Source organism: Manis pentadactyla, chromosome 10, assembly GCF_030020395.1.
Source record: "Manis pentadactyla isolate mManPen7 chromosome 10, mManPen7.hap1, whole genome shotgun sequence".
Taxonomy (NCBI): domain Eukaryota; kingdom Metazoa; phylum Chordata; class Mammalia; order Pholidota; family Manidae; genus Manis; species Manis pentadactyla.
Genome location: NC_080028.1, coordinates 109,812,018 through 109,830,472, shown reverse-complemented (window position 1 = coordinate 109,830,472; position 18,455 = coordinate 109,812,018). Strand labels below are relative to the sequence as shown.

The 18,455-nt window shown below is 47.8% G+C and overlaps 1 protein-coding gene across 3 annotated transcripts; it reads left to right on the top strand.

Moving 5' to 3' along the window:
* The first annotated feature begins 215 nt into the window (after window positions 1-215).
* Window positions 216-18,397, top strand: CSRP2 (cysteine and glycine rich protein 2). Of its 3 annotated transcripts, XM_036877170.2 has the most exons (7): window positions 676-783; window positions 1,181-1,364; window positions 11,769-11,881; window positions 14,219-14,387; window positions 16,678-16,807; window positions 17,451-17,544; window positions 18,112-18,397. In XM_036877170.2, exons 3-7 carry the CDS (start codon window positions 11,770-11,772, stop codon window positions 18,186-18,188), a joined length of 582 nt encoding a protein of 193 aa, XP_036733065.1. In that variant the 5' UTR covers window positions 676-783; window positions 1,181-1,364; window position 11,769; the 3' UTR covers window positions 18,189-18,397. The 3 variants fall into 3 exon arrangements, with proteins under 3 accessions (XP_036733066.1, XP_036733064.1, XP_036733065.1); XM_036877171.2 differs by lacking the exons at window positions 676-783; window positions 1,181-1,364 and adding an exon at window positions 216-352; XM_036877169.2 differs by lacking the exon at window positions 1,181-1,364 and having other exon boundaries at window positions 674-783.
* Window positions 18,398-18,455: the final 58 nt, after the last annotated feature.

The window sequence follows — 18,455 nt, the reverse complement described above, 5'->3', positions numbered from 1 at the left end:
CCGCATTACCGCCCATGGGACGGTTCCGGTCGCGGCCTATTTCCGCCTCCCGACTCTCCCAAGCGCCGATTCCCAGGGAACGTCGCTTTGGGTGCAGAGGTTCTCAGCGGGCCTAGACCGTGTGCCGACGGGGGCGGAGGCTCCCCTGCCGCCCGAAGCCAGGAGACGCCCCGGAGCTGCACGGCCGCCTGCGGCGGGTTGTGCGCGCCCTCCCCGCAGCCGCCGTGCGGTGCACAGGCGAGACGCTGCGGCAACCAGGGTGTTCGAAACGTCATTTATTTCGTCTAGACGAGAAATTCGGCTCAAGACCAGGAAGGCTGCGGACACCCAGAAGCTGGAATCGGCCCGGCGGGTGTGTGTCCGCCGGCGAGGATGCGGCGAGGCGGAGGGCGGCGGAGACCCCCGAACTGGGCCTGCCGGGCCGGGGCTGCTTCCCCGCAGGAGCCACGCCCGCGGCGGGGCCATTACCCGGGCCGCCCCGCCGCCCGGGCTCCCTGCAGCGGGGAGGCCGTGAGGCCGGACAAGTGCATGCGAGCCGTGGGAAGACGCCTGCGGGCGCGAAGCCGCAGGGAGAGGCGGGATTCTGCCCTTTGTCCCTCCCGCTGCACGCCCGGCGGGAAAGCGGGTTCCGGGAGCCGCCGGTGGGGCGGGCGGGGGCGGGGCGCGCAGGCCACGCCCACCCGGGAGCTTTAAAGGCGCGGGCGTCCGCGGGCTGCGGCTGCCGAGTCTTAGCACGCTGCGCCGCTAGCTCTGCCGACGTGCGTGGTCCTGCCTCCGACTCAAGTGAGTAGCGGCGAGGGCGCGTCTCCGCCGACCCTGGGGCGGGGGAGGTCCCACAGGTTCCTGGGTCCCCGGGCTGTGCCGCCAGCGTCCCCGTTCTTCGGGCATCCCAATTCCTGTGCCCACCCGGCCGCCCTCCTCGCCTGTACCCCGTTGCCTCCTCCTCACACATTTGCCCAGCTCCTCTCGGCACCCCCGCACTGCCGTGGGATCCCGGGCCGGGGGAGGCAATAGTCAATAGAGCGTGAGCTCCGTGCCGGCTTCCCCGGGAGGGGGGCGGGGTGGGGAGCTTCGCGTGGCCGCCAGTCCGCCTCGAGCAGCACCCGGCGCCCTCCTCCCGCGGCCGGTGCTCTCCCGAGGCGGGGCGGGATCTGAGCCTCGGGGTCCGCCCCGCCCCCAGCGTGCGGTGGCCTTCCCGAAGGCCGGCCCCGAGTCCTGGAGGGGACTTCGGGGGACACAGCTCCTGGCTTCCCCTTTGTTTGGTGCTTTCCGCCCACGAAATACCAAACCTTAAATGTGGAAGGAGCAGCAGGGAATCGTCTGGTCAGTCACTCTAGGCTCTTCCAGAACTTTCTACTATTCAGGTACCAACAGGAAAACAAGAATGCTTCGTTGTGAAATTCTGCAACAGGTTCTGAAAATCAGAACCTGGATTCCAAAGCTCCACGTAGGAAGCCCCTGGAGGGGAGGAGGGTTTCTAAGCCAGGATACACCCGCCTCCCTCCCCTACCCCCAAGCCTTGGCTTTTGTTGAAGGATATTTGTTTAATATAGATTTTTAATGGATTTCTACAAATACATTCAATAGTGATAGGCTAAGTACTGTGCCAGAAGCAGTATTCATTGCAAGTCTGTCCTGATAAAATTGCCAAATTACTTGGATTTGGGGGAAATTGTATTTTATACTAAAAGAGCAAAAATATTGGCATAGAATTGAGGAGGCCGCAATAAATGAGGAGCTTTAGAAACCTGGGTCCAGGCTCAATGCTGCCACTAAATGGCTATTGGAGATCTGGGCCTCTATTTTTCTTCTCTCAAAAATAGAATGAGCTGGAGAGAGCAAGCGTCCTATGGGAGAGGAGTCGTGGCCAGTGGGGGGCAGGATGAAGCCAGTCAGTGCCTGAATGCATATGCCAGCATCAGCACTCACTGGTTTGAGGACCTTGGGCAAGTTACTGTACTCCCTGGCCTCAGTCACTTCATCTTGTAAAAGGGGTGTAAGAGCACACACACCAGGGCCGGCACGTAAGGCAAGCTGGTCCTCGTATGAAGCCCAGCTCGGCCCTGCGGAGGTTTCATGCAGCAGACTCCGTTCTGCACTTAGTTGAATATACTGGGAAATGGCTGCCAGTGAAAGCCCCTTTCAGGAGCGCCTGACTCAGAACGGTATCTGCCAGGCCTTGCTTGCAAGCCAGCTTTCTTCCTTTTGCAGATATTCACAGATTTTCTCAAGGCACTGTCCCATTTCCCTGTCTGGTATTTGCCTGGCATCCTTTGGGGTTCTGTTGGGTGGGGATCCCCAGACTCCCTTGAGGCCTCGATCACTAGAATGATGCTACTTAACTGTTTTGTGTCATGAACACTTCTGGCAGCCTGGTGCAGCCTCTGAGCCTTTTCTCAAAATGTTTTTACGTGCATAAAATAAAGCGCATGGTACCAAGTTCACTGATCCCTAGAATTTCAAGGAACCTGTGGACCTTGGTTTAAAAGCCCTGACTTGGCAGAGTTTTCTCAGACTGGATCGTGGAGGAACAGGGCGCAAGTTCTGATTGTTAAAATATTTAAGTGTTGATGTAAGACACAGAAGCATAACCATAGAAGTATATTGTGAGTGATTTGCAAAGGATGCTTGCTTTCTTGTTCACCGTCCCATTTGCTAACAGTACTAATTGTCCTTCACTAATAAGGAAAGGACAGGTGCCCATGTACTAGCTTATGGCCCAGTGACGTTCAGGTGCACTATAGGAAAGAAGGTTTCACTTCCAAGAGGGAAAAGAAGAGAGAACTGAGTCCTCACCCGGCACCCAGCAGTCCCAGATTGCCCGGTTTGAAAAGAGCCATGGCAGATCCGCAGCAGTCAGAACGGTATTTTCGTTGTTGGCAGTGCTTTAGTTAAGTGAAACATGAGTCAAACTCGTATAGTTTATCTGAATTTCATTGGTGTGTTTTATAAGTCAAATTGGTAATTTTGTTTTGTTCTTATAGTTGTGAGCCACTTACTATCTCTGTGTCTCGGCTTCCCCCTAAAATGCGGATAATGGTAATGCCTACTGTAGCTTTGGTGAGGATTAAGTAAGTCAATGTAAGCAAACTATTTAACGGGAGTAAAGCAAATGGTAAGCTTTACATAAACATTTGTAATTACTGTTAACTATCATGTGGCAAGCACTATTCTATGTGCTTTACGAATATTGTTTAACCTCATAACAGCCTTGTGATATAAATAAGCATCAGTTTTAAAAAGGTGAAAACCAGCAGATCAGATGACCAACCTAAGATCATTTGGCAAATGCCAAGTAGTCTTGGCATATAAATCTGAGTCGGACTCTGTGCAAAGGTCATGCAAACATTAAATTGTTAGAATAATTAGGTATCTTGTAGTTTGCCCAGATTGTGGGTTTCTATGGCAGATGCTGGGGGTCAGGGAGACTGAGTTTATAACAGAATTGCATTCTAATTACAATACAAAATTTGGCAAGTAGGATGCAAATCTGGGTCAAGGATTTTGCTGCACTTCAAGCTGAAGACATCGGGATAACAAGGAGATAGAATTCGTAGTAATTAATGGTGAGGCTGAGGGGAACACAGAAGGGCTTCCTAGATAGAAGAGAGGACACGGAGGATACAGAGGCACTCCTCTGTAGTAAGGACAGAGTAGTACGGAGCTTTGTGGTGGGAAATAGCAGTTGTGGTGTGAGGCTGGCACTAGAGGACATTTACTTTTTGCTACTGGAGAGATGAAGAGTGGGCTGCAAGCCTCCTTGCAAGTGTTCCTGTTGCCTGTAATTTGGTGACTCAGGACTGATAATTCTCAGTTGAGGGTCTCAACCCCCTAAACCAGGGCAGAGAGTTTGGGGACAGCTTGTGGTTCTGGAACCAAACATGAGTGAGTTGAACCTGGATTTGCATTTTTGGAGGGCAGTGACCGCAACACATCCCCTGAGAATTGGACCTTTGGTAGCTGTAGCCATATTCCAGCCCAGCAGTGCTTCTGCAGGAAAGGAAGCCAGTATTTGTGGAGTACAGGCTCTCTGCCAGGTACTTTACAAATGTTATCTCATTAAATGCTTACAACCAGCCTGTGAGAGAGCTCCCCTCCCTTTCCTAGTTACAGCTGCAGAGGTGAGGCTCAGAGGTTAAGGAACTTGGCCAAGATCACAGAGCTGGTAACTGACTAGCAAGCTTATGTCCATCTGATTCTAAGTTCTACCCACGCTGTTATACCAGGAATGTCTTAGAGGTCTCATGCACACTGCAGTTTCCACGGCAGACATTATTGGTCACAACCCTCGGTAATGTAGAACCTCAAGTGAACTTGAGAATCTTTTTCCCCACAGTTCTAGGAACCCACTGCCAGCGAATGTATAAGATGAAACCTTTTTGCCATCCCTACAAGTAGACCATGCCAACTTCCCAGACCCTTTCTTCATGTCTCTGTGTCCTGGTTATATTGTACTGCCATTATTGTTTAAATATTTCCACCACCCAAGCAGAACTTCCCTGAGAAACAGGCACCCTTCCCCATAACTCTTTTATCCTCAGCTCCTAACCTGGGAATATGGCTTATAAAATGTTGAATTAATACATTTATACGAAAACTTCATACAAAGCCTTGCAGTCTTTATTCATTACCTCCAACCCTAGAATTATTACTTGACATACAGAAAAGAAGCCGGATGAGGGAGGGAGGTAAGTCAGTTGCCCTGATGGGGAGGGATTCGGGGCACAATGGGGGAATGGCTGTGTAAGGTGGGTAGAAGATGAGGATTGATAACGGAGACTGAACATTGCTAAATATTGATGATAAAGGTTATCAATAATTGAGTGCCTACTCTAAGTATTTTTCCATCTCGTTCTCTTAACAACTCTGTAAGTAAGGTACAGTATCCTTATTTTGTACATGAGGTAAAGGAGACAGTGTTGATTCCAAAATTCATGCTCTTAATTCACCCTTAGGCTGAACTGCCTTGAGGATTTGGCTTTGGTAGGAGGAGCCAAAGGACCGCGGAGCTGATCACTGAGACACAAAGCGTCAGTCCGTGGTCGGTGGTGTTCACTTAGATGGGGGACACAGACTCAGCGGGTAGTCTGGATAGCAGAAGAGAACATTTTAGAATGGGCTTTGAGTAAAGCTTAATTCCAGTTAACAACAGCTCTTCAACTCTGGCCTTGTGCAAAATCGTTGTCCTAGAGGACAATGCTGCTAACTTACGTGCTCTTTACAAGGATTCCTCTGGATGTGGTTCAGGATGAAACTGGTTTATACTAAATTCTCTCTTTCAGGAAATGGGAACATAGCCAGGATCTAGTATAATAACAACGCCCTGTATGTAGTAATAAAATGCTAGAGCTTCTGGAAGTATTTAGTGTCTGGGTTTAGAGATGGCTTCACTCCAAACATTTGGTGTCAGGGTGAATAACTTCAGCAGGAAGTGGCGACGTGTAGACTTGAAATACCTGTACTTTGGTCATTCAGATTCTAAAATAAGATGGTAAACGCAGCACAGACGGTGTGAGAATGACCCAGGTGGTCATTCTGCGGCTCTTGTTGGTTATCTAGAGAATGAGGTGATTTTACCACAAGGGGACTCAGATTTGGACAACAGTAATTTTCTGCTAGGGGTAAGTTTTATGAATTTTGGGTGGCGTCTTAGACTGGGGAGAAGCAGCTATGAGAAACTGCGATATGGGTGTTCAGATGTAACCAAGGTTTTTGACTCAATGCAGTGGGTAAATCCTAGGGCTGGAACTCTTTCAGACTTTTGAAAACCAAAGAACAAGACCGAGAAACAGAGTAAACCTGTGTTTGGCCTCTTTTGCAAGAGACATGTGAAGTGGGATTTTATTTCCCCTCTTACCGTTCTGTATATTAGTGCACAGAACTGGGGAAGGGCACGCAGCCCAGACGGGTCAGCAGAAATCCAGTTTCCCGGGATTGGTGTCAGCTGTGTGGAGTAGTGTGGCCAAAGGCTTGTAGGAAAAACGAAGCCTTGGATTTTATGTGCAGAGCAATGCCAAGAGTGACAGAAATGGAAAATCATCATACTTCCTCTTGCCAAGTTCAGGAAATATCCATTGGGGTTCACCCTGAAAGTGTAAATTTGAATTTTTCTTAGACGGGTACCTCGAGTGGAATTATCTGTATACTGGCAGTGCATTTTAATATCCCAGAAAAAAGAGTTTACAAGGGACTAATCAGCTGTTTTTCCTTTACCTGTGTGTTGCTCTATAGGCATTAGGTCCTAGGCACTAGTCAGAGGGTTTCCTCCTGGAGTACTGACAGCAGGGTGCACAGTGTGAGATGAGCCCTCCCTCTTCAAGCTGACAGTCACTGGAGGTCTGCCAGGGCATTTGTGTACCTTCTCTTATCGTCACCCTATCTCTGTGAGGCACAGGTACCTTTCACTAGTTGACAGATGAGAAAATCAAGCTCAGGTTTGCACAACCATAGTGATGACGCTCACCCAGGTCTATGTAAACCGGTCTCCCTCCCTCCCTCCCTTCCTTCCATTCTGAAATATTTCAGACGTACAAAATAGAGAATAATGTTTCAGAAACACCCAGCTACCCACTATTAAGCTTAAAAAATACAGCGTAACTCCAGCGGGAGCTTTCTGAGGGTGTTCTTCCTGTCACACCGTTTGCCTGGACCACACAGAGGTTTTCTTAGGGATCCTTAGGAAAGCCTTTAAACTGGTTGGAAGTTTTTAAAAGTTAGTGACTTGGAAATTTTACTTAGAATCCAAAAATGTGACCAAGAAAAGTAGGACACTGTTCCCTTTGTCTTGATAAGCAAATACCGAACTCAGAATTATACAGACAGGTTGAAAAAGGAAGGATTCTTTAAAACAATAGAAATTAAAGTATTTTGATATATGCGAAGTACTCAGGTAGACGGTGTGGGGAATATAGAGATGGGGTCCCCACCCCACCCTTGAGGGGAATCAGCTTTTACCAAAATAAGCTGCGTGTTGTAGAACTCGGATGAGTGTTTCCTGAAAAGACGGTACATTCACACTGGCTACTGTGGCACGAATGGTAGAAATAGACTTGACTTACATGAAGTGATTTAAGTAACCCTGAGTTACATAAAGGGAAGATATTCTCCCCTTTTTAAAAATTCAAGCTACCCTTTAATAGAGAAAAATTAAAGGTGATGTTAGTTTTTTAAATATGTATTTTTTAATACAACCTAGGTAACCTAGGATAGCCTTAGTCTTGATAGAAATCTGGCTCCAAATTGGTGACCGCTCCAAAATAAGTTGTGCAAGTGTAATAAACCAGGCTGATACTAACTTTCTGATATGGTGAGTAATGCCTCAATGAGCAGTAACAGAATATCTTAAAAGCCAGCTGGGCTACTGGTGCTGGGGATCCAATTTTAAGTAACTGTGATGTCATTTCATATAAGCCCGGATCTGGGCTTTGTTCCCCCAGGGATCATGAGGCACGCCAGCAGGCGTCTGCCGCCTCCGTGAGCATTCCGGAGCACGGGGGACTTGGGAGCCACGGGGCGAAGTCACTGCGACTAACTGTGCTCCGGACTCGCATGAGTGCAGGCCGTTGGAGCGACAGCTTTACGTCTTGTCAGGTTTTACCATCATCTTAGGTTTCACTGTGGGTTTAAATAATAGAGCACTTGTCTCCAGGGAAGGGAGTAAGAGATTTGTGCAAATACCAAAGAAAAGCTTGCAAATCTATTCCGCTGTTGCTAGACTCTGATCCTGAGTGGGGGCCTGCACGGTAGCCTGGTGACGTGTGGACCCTTGGGTTTTTTTTGCAAAGCGAAGGCTTTCTAAGTCATGCTGATATTTTAGTGATGACCAGTCTTATCCGTCAGCTCTGTGTGTGTCTGTGTTTGTGTGGTTTGTTTCAAGGAACAGGAGCTCCATCTCCAAATGACTTAAAAAGGGGATTTATTGGCTTACACAACTGGAGAGTAGAGGATAAGGCAAAATACAGCTGAGAAGTGTCTAACCCTAGTCTCACCATCTCTCTGCTCTCCTTCACACTGGCTTCATTCTGAGGGTCCTTTCTTACTGTGGTTGAACAGCTGCTGGAACGCCACCCCTACATTCACACAGTGCTAAGCCAATGCCCTGGGTTCAACTTTCACCAAACTGGCTCAGGGTCACGCACCCATTCGTAAACGAGCAGGGGGGCACTGCAGTGAGTGGACTGCCAGCCTCAGGCACGTGCCCGGCCTGGGAGTCAAGGGGAGTCAGTACTGTCTGAACAAGTGCTTCTCAAACTCTCTGGGGTAAAGGCCCATTTTTGTTGTTGTTTAAATTTCCAAGTAAGGATGATCTCTGAGAATGATGAGTCCACTGATCATTTTCTTGATCGTTGTGGCATAAAATCATATAATAGTTTCTAAATGCTTACCTGAATTTTGTCTTGATGTGGTAACAAGCACATGGACCATCACCAGGAGACCACATTCTCATAAGTACTGAAGTACTTCTCTAAACCACAGGGACCAAGACAGAGATGGTTGCTTCCCTGGAGAAAATCTGGGAAGGTATTACCGGAAGAGGCACACAAAAATGCTGTGTGCTAGAAGTACACCCACTGCTGGAGTCCAGCTCCCACAGGGGGGGAGGGGGGGTGTTGCCGGAAAGGATGAGACAGTCGGTGCACGGAGAGAGAACACGGAGTCAGTTGGAGGAGGTCTCTCGACAAAGTGCCGATGACATCTTTATTTATACCATTTTGCACAAGGATATGATTATTTTTTATTTGTTCTTTTGATTAATAAGTATAGGCAAGCTTTTTTCTTTCTGTTTCTTTCTAATCTATACATGATTAGTCAAGTGTGTGATTTTTTTCTGTTCCTCGACCTAAACTTTTCCTAGCAACATGTACTCTATTGTGTCCCTCGTTTCTATGCAACGCAGTTTCTAAGTAAGGCATGTGACCGCAGAAGCGTGCAGCATGTAGCAGTGACTATGGAGTCTCTCAGCTCAGGGTGAAATACAGGTCACTGCTACAGTTAGCTAGGCAGGTATCATCATCTATATTTCTAAAGCAATGGGTACATTTTATCCCTTCCTAATATTTAATTCCATCATGCTTTCTAAGCCCTTCGTTCTGCCCTTGTCCACAGGCACTATGCTCATTTTCTTTGCTTTATTCTTTCCCACAAATATGTTCTAGAGACTTTAATAAATTTGTAATTAATTTAAAACCATAAATTTATATCTTCATTATACACCCCTTCATAGGGCACAGTAGGCAGCAAAATAAATTTCCTTATCCATATTTCTCTTTCCTGTGGGCAGATACCACAACTTCTCTGATGTATAATATGCAGGTCCCCCCAGCTCTATCACTGTAGGGACTAAACAATTTCTTAGATGGTGAACAGTGCAAGGGCACTCATATCACAGAAACTATTTCTATTTTACTCACGAATCAGGAACTGTAAACACTCAGGTCAGACATGATTATTCGTTTGATTTTTATACTTTATATATGAATCCCACATAGGTAGATGCAAGATAAAGATAGAAAGCATGAGTGCTGTAAGAAGGCAAGTGTAGATGATCAGATCTGTGCCTATAGACTAGGTATTAATCCAGGCTAGGCAAGGGCAACAAAACATTCATGGGTGCAGAAGATTTCTCTCAAAACTGGGGGGCGAGGTTCTAAGCCTCACCTCTGTTGGCCCCATTTTCTCACCTGATGGCGCCCCCCTGTGACTGTGCCTGTCTTAGGTTGTTCCTTCCTTGAGGAATCTTACCCATCTCTGGCTAACCAGCCATCTTCCCGGGCCGTACAGGGAGATGTAAAGCTGGTAAGTGAGAGAGAAGTCATATTCTGTGGAAAGGTTAGCTTTTCACTTCTTTGCAGATTTATGCTCCGTGGCTTCTATGCCCAGCACTTGTCTTGAGGTATCGTTACCACTTGGAAGAATTATGGTACTTGGTAATTTCACATATAGGCATGAATTCTAGTAAAGGGCTATAATTAGGAAGGAAGAAGAGAAGCTATAGAAGTAGCAGACGGAAGAAAACATGAGAAGATTGATTAAGAGTCAGATAGGGTTATTCTATTCAGTATTCCCCTATAATTCTATTTTTCTAATTTGCCTATAAAACTCTTCATCACTAATTTCACTAGCATTGCAAACAAGGGGGGCATTCCCACTTAGGTGGAGATGGGGTAGTCAATGTTTAACTGCAGGTTTTGGTATTCCCTGCCAAGATCGCCATCTGGCCCCTGCGTGTTCCATTCTTCAGGAGCACTGCCCTGAAAAGCTTCTGGGAAGTTTGTGTTCTCCTCCTTTCCGTGCTGCTTAGCAAAGGTTAGCTTAGTCCTTGGCAAAAAATGCAAGCAAAAGCAAAGCCAGTAGTATAAAGGAGAAAAACAAGACCAAGGTGGGTAATAGGGGGAGCCAGCTGCGAAGGCCCATGCTTTGTGGGGGTCTTCCTCTAGCCTGAGCTTTGCTACACAGCTTGGGTAGCATGGCTCCCGCCAGCCCACTGCAATGATTTCTATACCTCTTTCTTCTGGAAGGGCCTCATCTCAGGGTGCAGGAGTTCTGGATTGTCTTAATGGCTAGGATGGGGATGTACCACCCTCTTCTTTCCCTTATGGGTAGATGATTCTTCACTCTTTTGCTGAGTAACCTCCTTTTCCCTTATTTTTCTCACTAAGTTTTGAACTAGTAAGGAGGGCTCAGCTCCGTAACCAGCTATTTTCCGGAGGCAAATGGCAGCTCTGAGACTGAGCAGTCAGTGGCGGCCAACACCACACACGGGTGGGGAGTCTGCAAAGGAATTCTCCCATCGGGTGTTTAGTTACCACGCAGGGCAGGGCACACTTGCACATCACATGCCGTCCTCACAATACAGCTTTCTGCACTGGCCAAGCCACCCGAGTATGTTGGCCATCCAGAAAAAGGCATTTTAAACTGTGTCCAGGTGAACCAATTCGTTGAGAAGAGCGATTAGAATGTAACAAGACAGCCCAGGACTCAGCTCTACACCATGTCAGGGCACGTTGCCCAGAGGTTATTCTGACTTACTCAGCAAACAGTTCACTTTGCTGGAAGGGAACTTGGTAGCAGATCCTGTGTGGACCGATGTGCCAGTCAAAGGGCAGAAACACCTGCTGGCTGGACTAGAGGACCTTGGCATTAGAGAGGCATAGAAACCAGCCTCGTAGCCGTCTGGGGGTGTCTGTTGTGGTGACAGGCTGCATTCCGCAGCTGGGCTAGTCACAGAAACAGCTATTTATGCTGTAATCTTGAATAACTTTAGCAGACAAATGTAAAGCTTGTTCTTCCAGGGCGCTACCACCTGTCCTTCTCCCTAGAAGGCCTGGCATAGCTTGTGTGTGGTACATGTTAAGAATCTGCGGGTTTTAGTGCATTACACATGGAATAGAGACCTGCGCCCACCTCTAAGTTCGGCTGGGTTTTTACACCTGCATGGAGCCTGGGGTGGAGGCAGGACTGGCCCCCTCCCCCTGCTCCCCACGATCTGGAGTCTAGTGGCACCAAAGACCTGTACTATTCCGCTTAATGCAGCTCCTTTGTCCTGAGGGGCAAGAACGCCTGTGGTGAGCCGGAGTGTCCTAACGAGAGGACTGTCGTTTTGGGAGGCAAGATGAAGTTGTCTTGGAGGAATGAAGCCTTTTTAAAGACGTGGTTAGAGAGGTTCATAGAGAAAGTCTGCAGCTGTTCCCTGGGTTTAAATCACCCCTAGGGAGCCTGTAAGACTTGTCTTTTGATGGGGACATGCTAACAATTGTCTCCTCCTTCAGAATGCCCGTCTGGGGAGGCGGAAACAAGTGTGGGGCCTGCGGGAGGACCGTGTACCATGCGGAAGAGGTGCAGTGCGACGGAAGGAGCTTCCACCGCAGCTGTTTTCTGTGCAGTAAGTGTCCCAGGGCGCAGCCCGTCGCAGCTACTGTGTGAGAAGCCCGGGTAGCCATGGAAGGGAAGATGTGGTGTGTGCATCTAGCATAGAATATTTTAGAGGCATGAGTGGTCTTTGCCTGTCTGTCCTTCTAGACTTTGCAGGGCTTGGCCTGCAGCCTGGACAGCAGGGGTGACCCAGGACACTCATGCTCTGTGCCTGCACTCAACTGCACTTCTGTCACCTGTGTCCGCCACTGCTCCCCTGAGTGCCCAGCGCTGTGTTGATGGCGCCTGGCACAGCCCCGGGCTCCGCACACTGGGAGGCGCGGCCCTGATCTCCGAGCGCATCCTGCCGCGGCCCTCCCAGCTCTCTCCTCCCGGCAGGCGGCTTTCTCGGGGAGCCTACTTCTCACCATGCTGTCACTGAAATTCAAATGTCCTCATGCTCAGTTCTGCGGAATCTCAAACTCTTTCTTCTCTGGTAGTGAATAATGTTCAGTTATTTCTGGTTATGTCCTAAATTTGAGGAAAAGGAACAGTAGGAGAGGAGAATCCCCTAGAGACAAACTGAGAGCTACTCTGGTTTATATAGATGGAAAATTATCAGGGGTACAGGCAGGAGGTAGGACCCTAAGTCAGCATTTGCCCGTATGCTCTAAAGATGAGTCCCTCCACCCCGTATACTCCCTCCATGACAGCCAGATCTTCAGGTTTAAAACAGGAGAGTAGCCACTTCAGAAAGCTCTTCCTTAATCTTGTCATTCAAATGGCACGTTTCTTTAATGAAGGGCTTGTCCCGAGGCGCCCACTCATGGGTACGTGGAGACGCCATCCTCGTCTGTAGTCCTGCACGGCGACAGTTACTGTACGATGAGAGAAACAGCATAACATAAAAATAGATTTGATTACGGTAAGAAATAGTCTAAAGAAAAAACTCCTCTCATAATTCTGTTGTAGTCCCTTTCCCTCTAGGCCTCAACCCTCCAGGTGTCTGGGCCTTTTTATAGTGTCTCTGCTTTGTAGACAACAGAAAGCCACTGTTAACAAAAGTTACTTTTTACATTAAGAAATCTGTTCTTCAGGTTTGTAACCGAGAGAATATGGACAAAGAGAAAGTGCAGCTACTTTGGAAACAGGTCTTAGTTTCATGTAGCTGAGCCATGAGGTCTGCACCGTGACATCATCAGTGCTCACTGAAGGCCGGCCTCTTTCCTGGTCATTTCCACTACGCCTTCCTAATAATGGGCTCTGCTCACGGACGGCTTTTAAGGAGATAGTTCAGAGTGGTCTGCAGACCTCGGGGAATTTTACTGTAGAGACTAAGGATGAGGACCAGGGGAAGGAGGGGTGCTTATAGAGTGAAATTGTCATATACAGACTTGCTTTGGTTAATAGATCTGTGGTTTACAGAACAGTTTTTATATTTATGAAGGGTCCAGAGTAGATGAGGTCATTGTGTTCTACCTGAGACCAGTCAACAGAAACTTCACGTTCCAGCTGTTCCACACCAGCCAGCTAGGCGCCTTCCCTGCCCTTCTCTCTGCCTCCCTTTCTTCCTCCTTTCATTTCTCCCCCTGCCTTTTAAATAAACGGGAAAAAAAAAAAACCTTTTCTATACTATATGGACCTTGGATTTCCAGCTGCCCTATTGTTCTACAATTTCTTCTCAAGCTTAATTGAAGTTTTAGAAAGTGAAATAATGTTTGGATAAAACATGACACGTGGCAGTTTTATGAAGCTGGATATATGGAAATGTGGCAAGAAATCCATCAGGGAAGAATGTGTTCTCCGTTGGGACAGAAGGAAAAACAAATGCAGGCTTTAGACCACTTGAAGATTTTCAGACATATTTCTCACTGCTGGGGGAGCCGGTGGCAGGATGAAAGAAAGAATGCTTTTCCCTTTCACATGAGCAATGGAGACTAGAATTTGGGATTTAAAACTATTTTCATCCCCGGGGTGCTTTTAGGGAAGAGGGGCTACAGAGGCAGCTCCCCAAGATCCCCAGCTACCCTTTGCTCTTTGCTGTGATTTAACAGCCCTCGGATGAAGAGGCGGGAAAGACTGAGTGTTGAGGGGTGGGAGCAAAGCGGTAGTTTGTTCCTATAATTATAGCCATTTCCGAACTTGTCTCCCTCCGGCCAGAAGGGCACATCCTGATATATTGTGACCCACCTGTCGCACCCACAGAGGAAGGCAACCCATCCTCAGATGCAGCGGGCCATTCCAGATGCTGTCCGTGGCTCTGGGGAGACCGCAGGGCAGGCTAGGAATGTTAGTGGGCCTGTCCCACTCTGTAGGCCCCGGGTCAGTGCATCACTGTTCTGAAAGAAGTCTGACCTTTTCCCCCCAGTGGTTTGCAGGAAAAACTTAGACAGCACAACAGTGGCGATCCATGACGATGAGATCTACTGCAAGTCCTGCTATGGGAAGAAGTACGGGCCCAAAGGCTATGGCTATGGCCAGGGCGCCGGCACGCTCAGCACGGACCGGGGAGAGAGGCTGGGCATACAGCCGGAGAGGTGAGTGAGGGCCAGTCACCTTCAGACGTGAGCAGTAACCACTGATGGTGCCGTGAACAGGAATCTGAGAATTTCCAGATTTTTAGCTTAAAATAAGCCAGTGAGGTGAGTCAGGTTTTCTAGTGTAAACTAGTTACTATTTTTTGAGATTAGAATATTGGCAGTTTTGGACCTAATGAAGTTCTTGATTATTCCAGTGATTTCTAGTTCTGCTTTCACGGTGTTCCAAGGTGCATCGAGGCACCATCGCCTTCTCAAAGCAAGAGGTTTAAATTCACCTCCAGTTCTCAGTGTTCTGGAGGTCAGAGTCACGGGATCCAGGGAAGAACTGCCTGAATGAGATGCATTCTCAAGTGCAACTAGGCAGTCAGTGAAAGTCCCTCCGTCAGTCCTCCCTCCCATAAAAGAATAGTTCTTCACCAAGAAATTACTTTTCTCTAACTTAAAAATTCTCACCTAAAATTCAAAACTATTTCCTGTTTTCGATCCTTTTGAGAGATTAGTGTTAAACTTTGAAGGTTTCAGTACCAAAGTGCTAAGTCGGATAAACTTCACTTAGTATCTTGTGTTTAGGCTACGAATTTCCTCTTAATTCCTGTTTTTGACTCAGTAATTCCCTCATTTGAACCTCACCTTCTCCACATCCATTTTACATTGTAGAGTTCAAAATTGGTGTAAAACTCCAGTAAAATGGCCTTTCCTTGGACAGAATCATTAATCGTGCCCTTACTGTGAACTGGACACCATGCACATGTATTAACGTGTTGATGCACATAACTACCCTACAGATTTCCCATCGTACTCATGAACAGATCGAGACAATAAGAATTAAGTGACTTGCCTAGAGTCACTCTGCTAGTTCGGACTCTAACCTAGAGCCTTCCATCTTAAACGGAATGCCTTAAAGTATGCCCAAAGTAGTCATTATTGAGTGTGTATCGTTGGCTGAACACGGACGTTCACTATATACAATCCCCACAGTAACTCTAGGGTTACTTGCTTTGCCCCCATTTCTAGGTAGGACACTAAGGCTCCCTTTGCACAGGTAAGTGGCAGAGCCAGAATGTGAACTGATGGCCGCTTGGTTCCCAGAGCTGTGCCCTTTTCCCTGCATTGAGGCCCTCCTCCTCGCTGTTCTTTGAGTTCTCCACACTCAGAGCTCTGAGCCCTGGGGCCTTGTACAACAGCTGTGCAAGGGCTGGCTCACTCTCTGCTGCATACCGTCACTTGCAAGAGCCCAGCTTATCTTTGTCTTTGTTAAAGCTGTTTTTGTTCTGCTCTGCTCCAACTTGTTAAAACCCATTCTTGTTTCCCAAGATTACAAATACTGCAAAAACATACACCTGTATACTCTCCCCCAAACAAAACCAAAATCATCCATGACCCAAGAAGTTAATGATTGTGGCCATAGTTGTAAAGTCACAAAACCTAGTGGACTTTCCTGTTTACCTACTCCTGCTTGCCTACCTGCTCCATTGATTGGCGAGCCCTCTGTGTTGGCCTGTCTTGATCTGTGCCCTTTCCTTTTGGCCATCCTGGCCTGGCCACATGCTGCTCATCCTTCAGGACAAGGGGTAGGGATTTCCTTTTCCAGAAGCCTTTCTTAGCAGCTGGACTCTGGAGCACAGTGGGCCGGACCACCCCTGTGGCATGTGGGGATGTAACATTTGTAGGGAGCAAACGTCTTCAGAAAGGTCTCGAGAGGCAGGCTTGAGTGGCAGGGACACTTCCATCGGAGCAGATAGGCATTTTTCAGGCCAGGCTCACCAATTTACTAATTCTCTAGCCTTTCAGCAAATTAACATCTGAAACCTTATTTCTTGATATGTAATATGAGGTAACAGTTATTTAAACCCTACAAAGTTGTTATAAGAGGTAGGAGGTAATCTGTATGAAGTTCTCGTCAGTATGATGATTGAGAGATTTGGCAATTTTTCTTGGGTAAACTCTTAACTGCAACTGTTTGGTATCATTGTGAACAGCTTTTAAAGATCCCTTTTAAAAGCAGGCGTACACAGTAGGTTGTGGAGATTAAAAAAAAATTAATTTTAGAGACAACTGGAAAAACTACTGAGAACTGGTATTTGTTGCTTAGACTAAAATCCCCAGTGGCCACAGCAACCAAATGCTGTCTGTTAAACAACTTAGTAGCAGGGTGGGAAACTGCCAAATTACCAAAAAGTGGATATAGTAAAACTGTATTTATTTTGTAATAACACTGAAGATAGTATGAAGAGTTTGAATTGCTATTGGACTTAAGAAAATGCCTAACATTTTCCCTTTTCCACAGTGTTCAACCTCATAGGCCTACAGCAAACCCAAATACTTCTAAATATGCTCAGAAATATGGAGGTGCTGAGAAGTGCCCCAGATGTGGGGGCCCCGTCTATGCTGCTGAGAAGGTGGTCGGAGCTGGGAAGGTAAAGGGCCCCTGGAATCAGCAGCGGCCGTGACCCCTCGGCCCCCTCCCCGCCCGCGCTGCTCCGGCGCTCTGTCTTGTGAATAGAGTCTTGGATTCAGCTTTCTCTTCCTGAACTTCCATCTGAATCATCCATTTTCTGAGGTGCTGCCCTTATGTGACAAATTACATCTATGCTCCAGAGAAACTTGTCACAGGCAGTGCTCCTGTGGGGCGTTAACATGGTAAAAAGGCCAGAGAGGAAACAGAGCTAGGCTCTGCAGGTGATCAGTGCAGCGAAGAGCAGCGAACTGAGTCAGAGCATCTGATGCTAATCGATGTGTGGGTTTGGAAGTAAGAAGCTTTTCACCTCTTCGAGCTGCCGTGTTCTCAGCCATAAGGGGGCGACTAACCTGCGCACAGCGGGCTCGCGGCAGGGCTGAGACGGCTCTCAGGGAAATGGCCCTTCCGTGCACGGCCCGCAGCCCCTGCCTTCGGTCCGTGAGTCTAGCTCGGCCCGTCTGCGGGCGGACGTGGGGAGGCCCAGGCCCAGGCCCAGGCCTCCAGCTGGGGTGGAGCCGCGGCAGCAGCAGCAGCAGCTCACCTTGGGTTGGCTGGAGTGGGCCACGCATCAGCCCCCCAGACCCCCTCCTCTGTCTCCCCAGCCCTGGCACAAAAACTGCTTCCGGTGCGCCAAGTGCGGGAAGAGTCTGGAATCAACAACTCTGACGGAGAAAGAAGGGGAAATCTACTGTAAAGGTAAAAATAATTTCAGGTACTGCTTGCTGTTCATCTGAATACCCCACACAGGTTACTGGTTAAGGAAGTGTCACCAGCACTTAAAAAACAGGAAAATAAAGCACTCTGAAAATGGGGAGGAGGTGGGATGGTGTCACTGGCTATTTGAAAATAGAAGACCTAGATCTAATTACAGATGCCAGAGAACCACAGAACAATTTGAGATGACACAAAAAGTTGAGTTCCTGGTTATTGAAAAGTCCCTTACAAATAAAAACAAAAACCACACTACAGATAGTCTTTCAACTTCATGTTTTAGGCAAATCACATGAATATACGAAAGCAACAGACAAACATAACACTTGACTGGCCTGATTTTCATGCTTGTAACTCAAGTGGGCCATGAGCCGAGGGCTGTGGGGACAGAATGCTTGCACTTGCCTGTGTTCCGTTAAGGTTTTTACTTCATGGCACATTTTACCTCTTCAGTAAGTGGGGCTCTCCAGTGAGGCCATGAGTTTGTCCTTAACTTAGAGGTTTGTTACCACGTGCTAGCGGGCTCACACTAATTCTCCTTCCCTTCTGCAGGATGCTATGCAAAGAACTTTGGGCCCAAGGGATTTGGCTACGGCCAAGGGGCAGGAGCCCTTGTTCACGCTCAGTAAAGGAGACCACACACTGAGGAGCTCTGCGTGATCTAGGCACAGAGAAACTAACACTAAACGACTGTGAACTACAACCAGCGTCGAATCGTGTACATGCCCTGTACTTGGACGGGCTGGCTGACTAGTGGGAGAGCACTGTCACCTTCCACTTCTTCATCAGCATTGTCAAGAACCTCTTCTTTTACATCTAAAATAAAACTTTGGCTTGATTTGGGTGCTCAGTCTTTCAGCTTGTCTTTTGGAGCGACTGCTACGATTTCAGTTAGT

Coding starts and splice junctions, on each gene's coding strand:
- CSRP2 (XM_036877171.2), top strand. CDS start 11,770: ATGCCCGTCTGGGGAGGCGGAAACAAGTGTGGGGCCTGCGGGAGGACC. Junction 14,388..16,677: donor CTGGGCATACAGCCGGAGAG/GTGAGTGAGGGC, acceptor CCTTTTCCACAG/TGTTCAACCTCATAGGCCTA. Junction 16,808..17,450: donor AGGTGGTCGGAGCTGGGAAG/GTAAAGGGCCCC, acceptor CTGTCTCCCCAG/CCCTGGCACAAAAACTGCTT.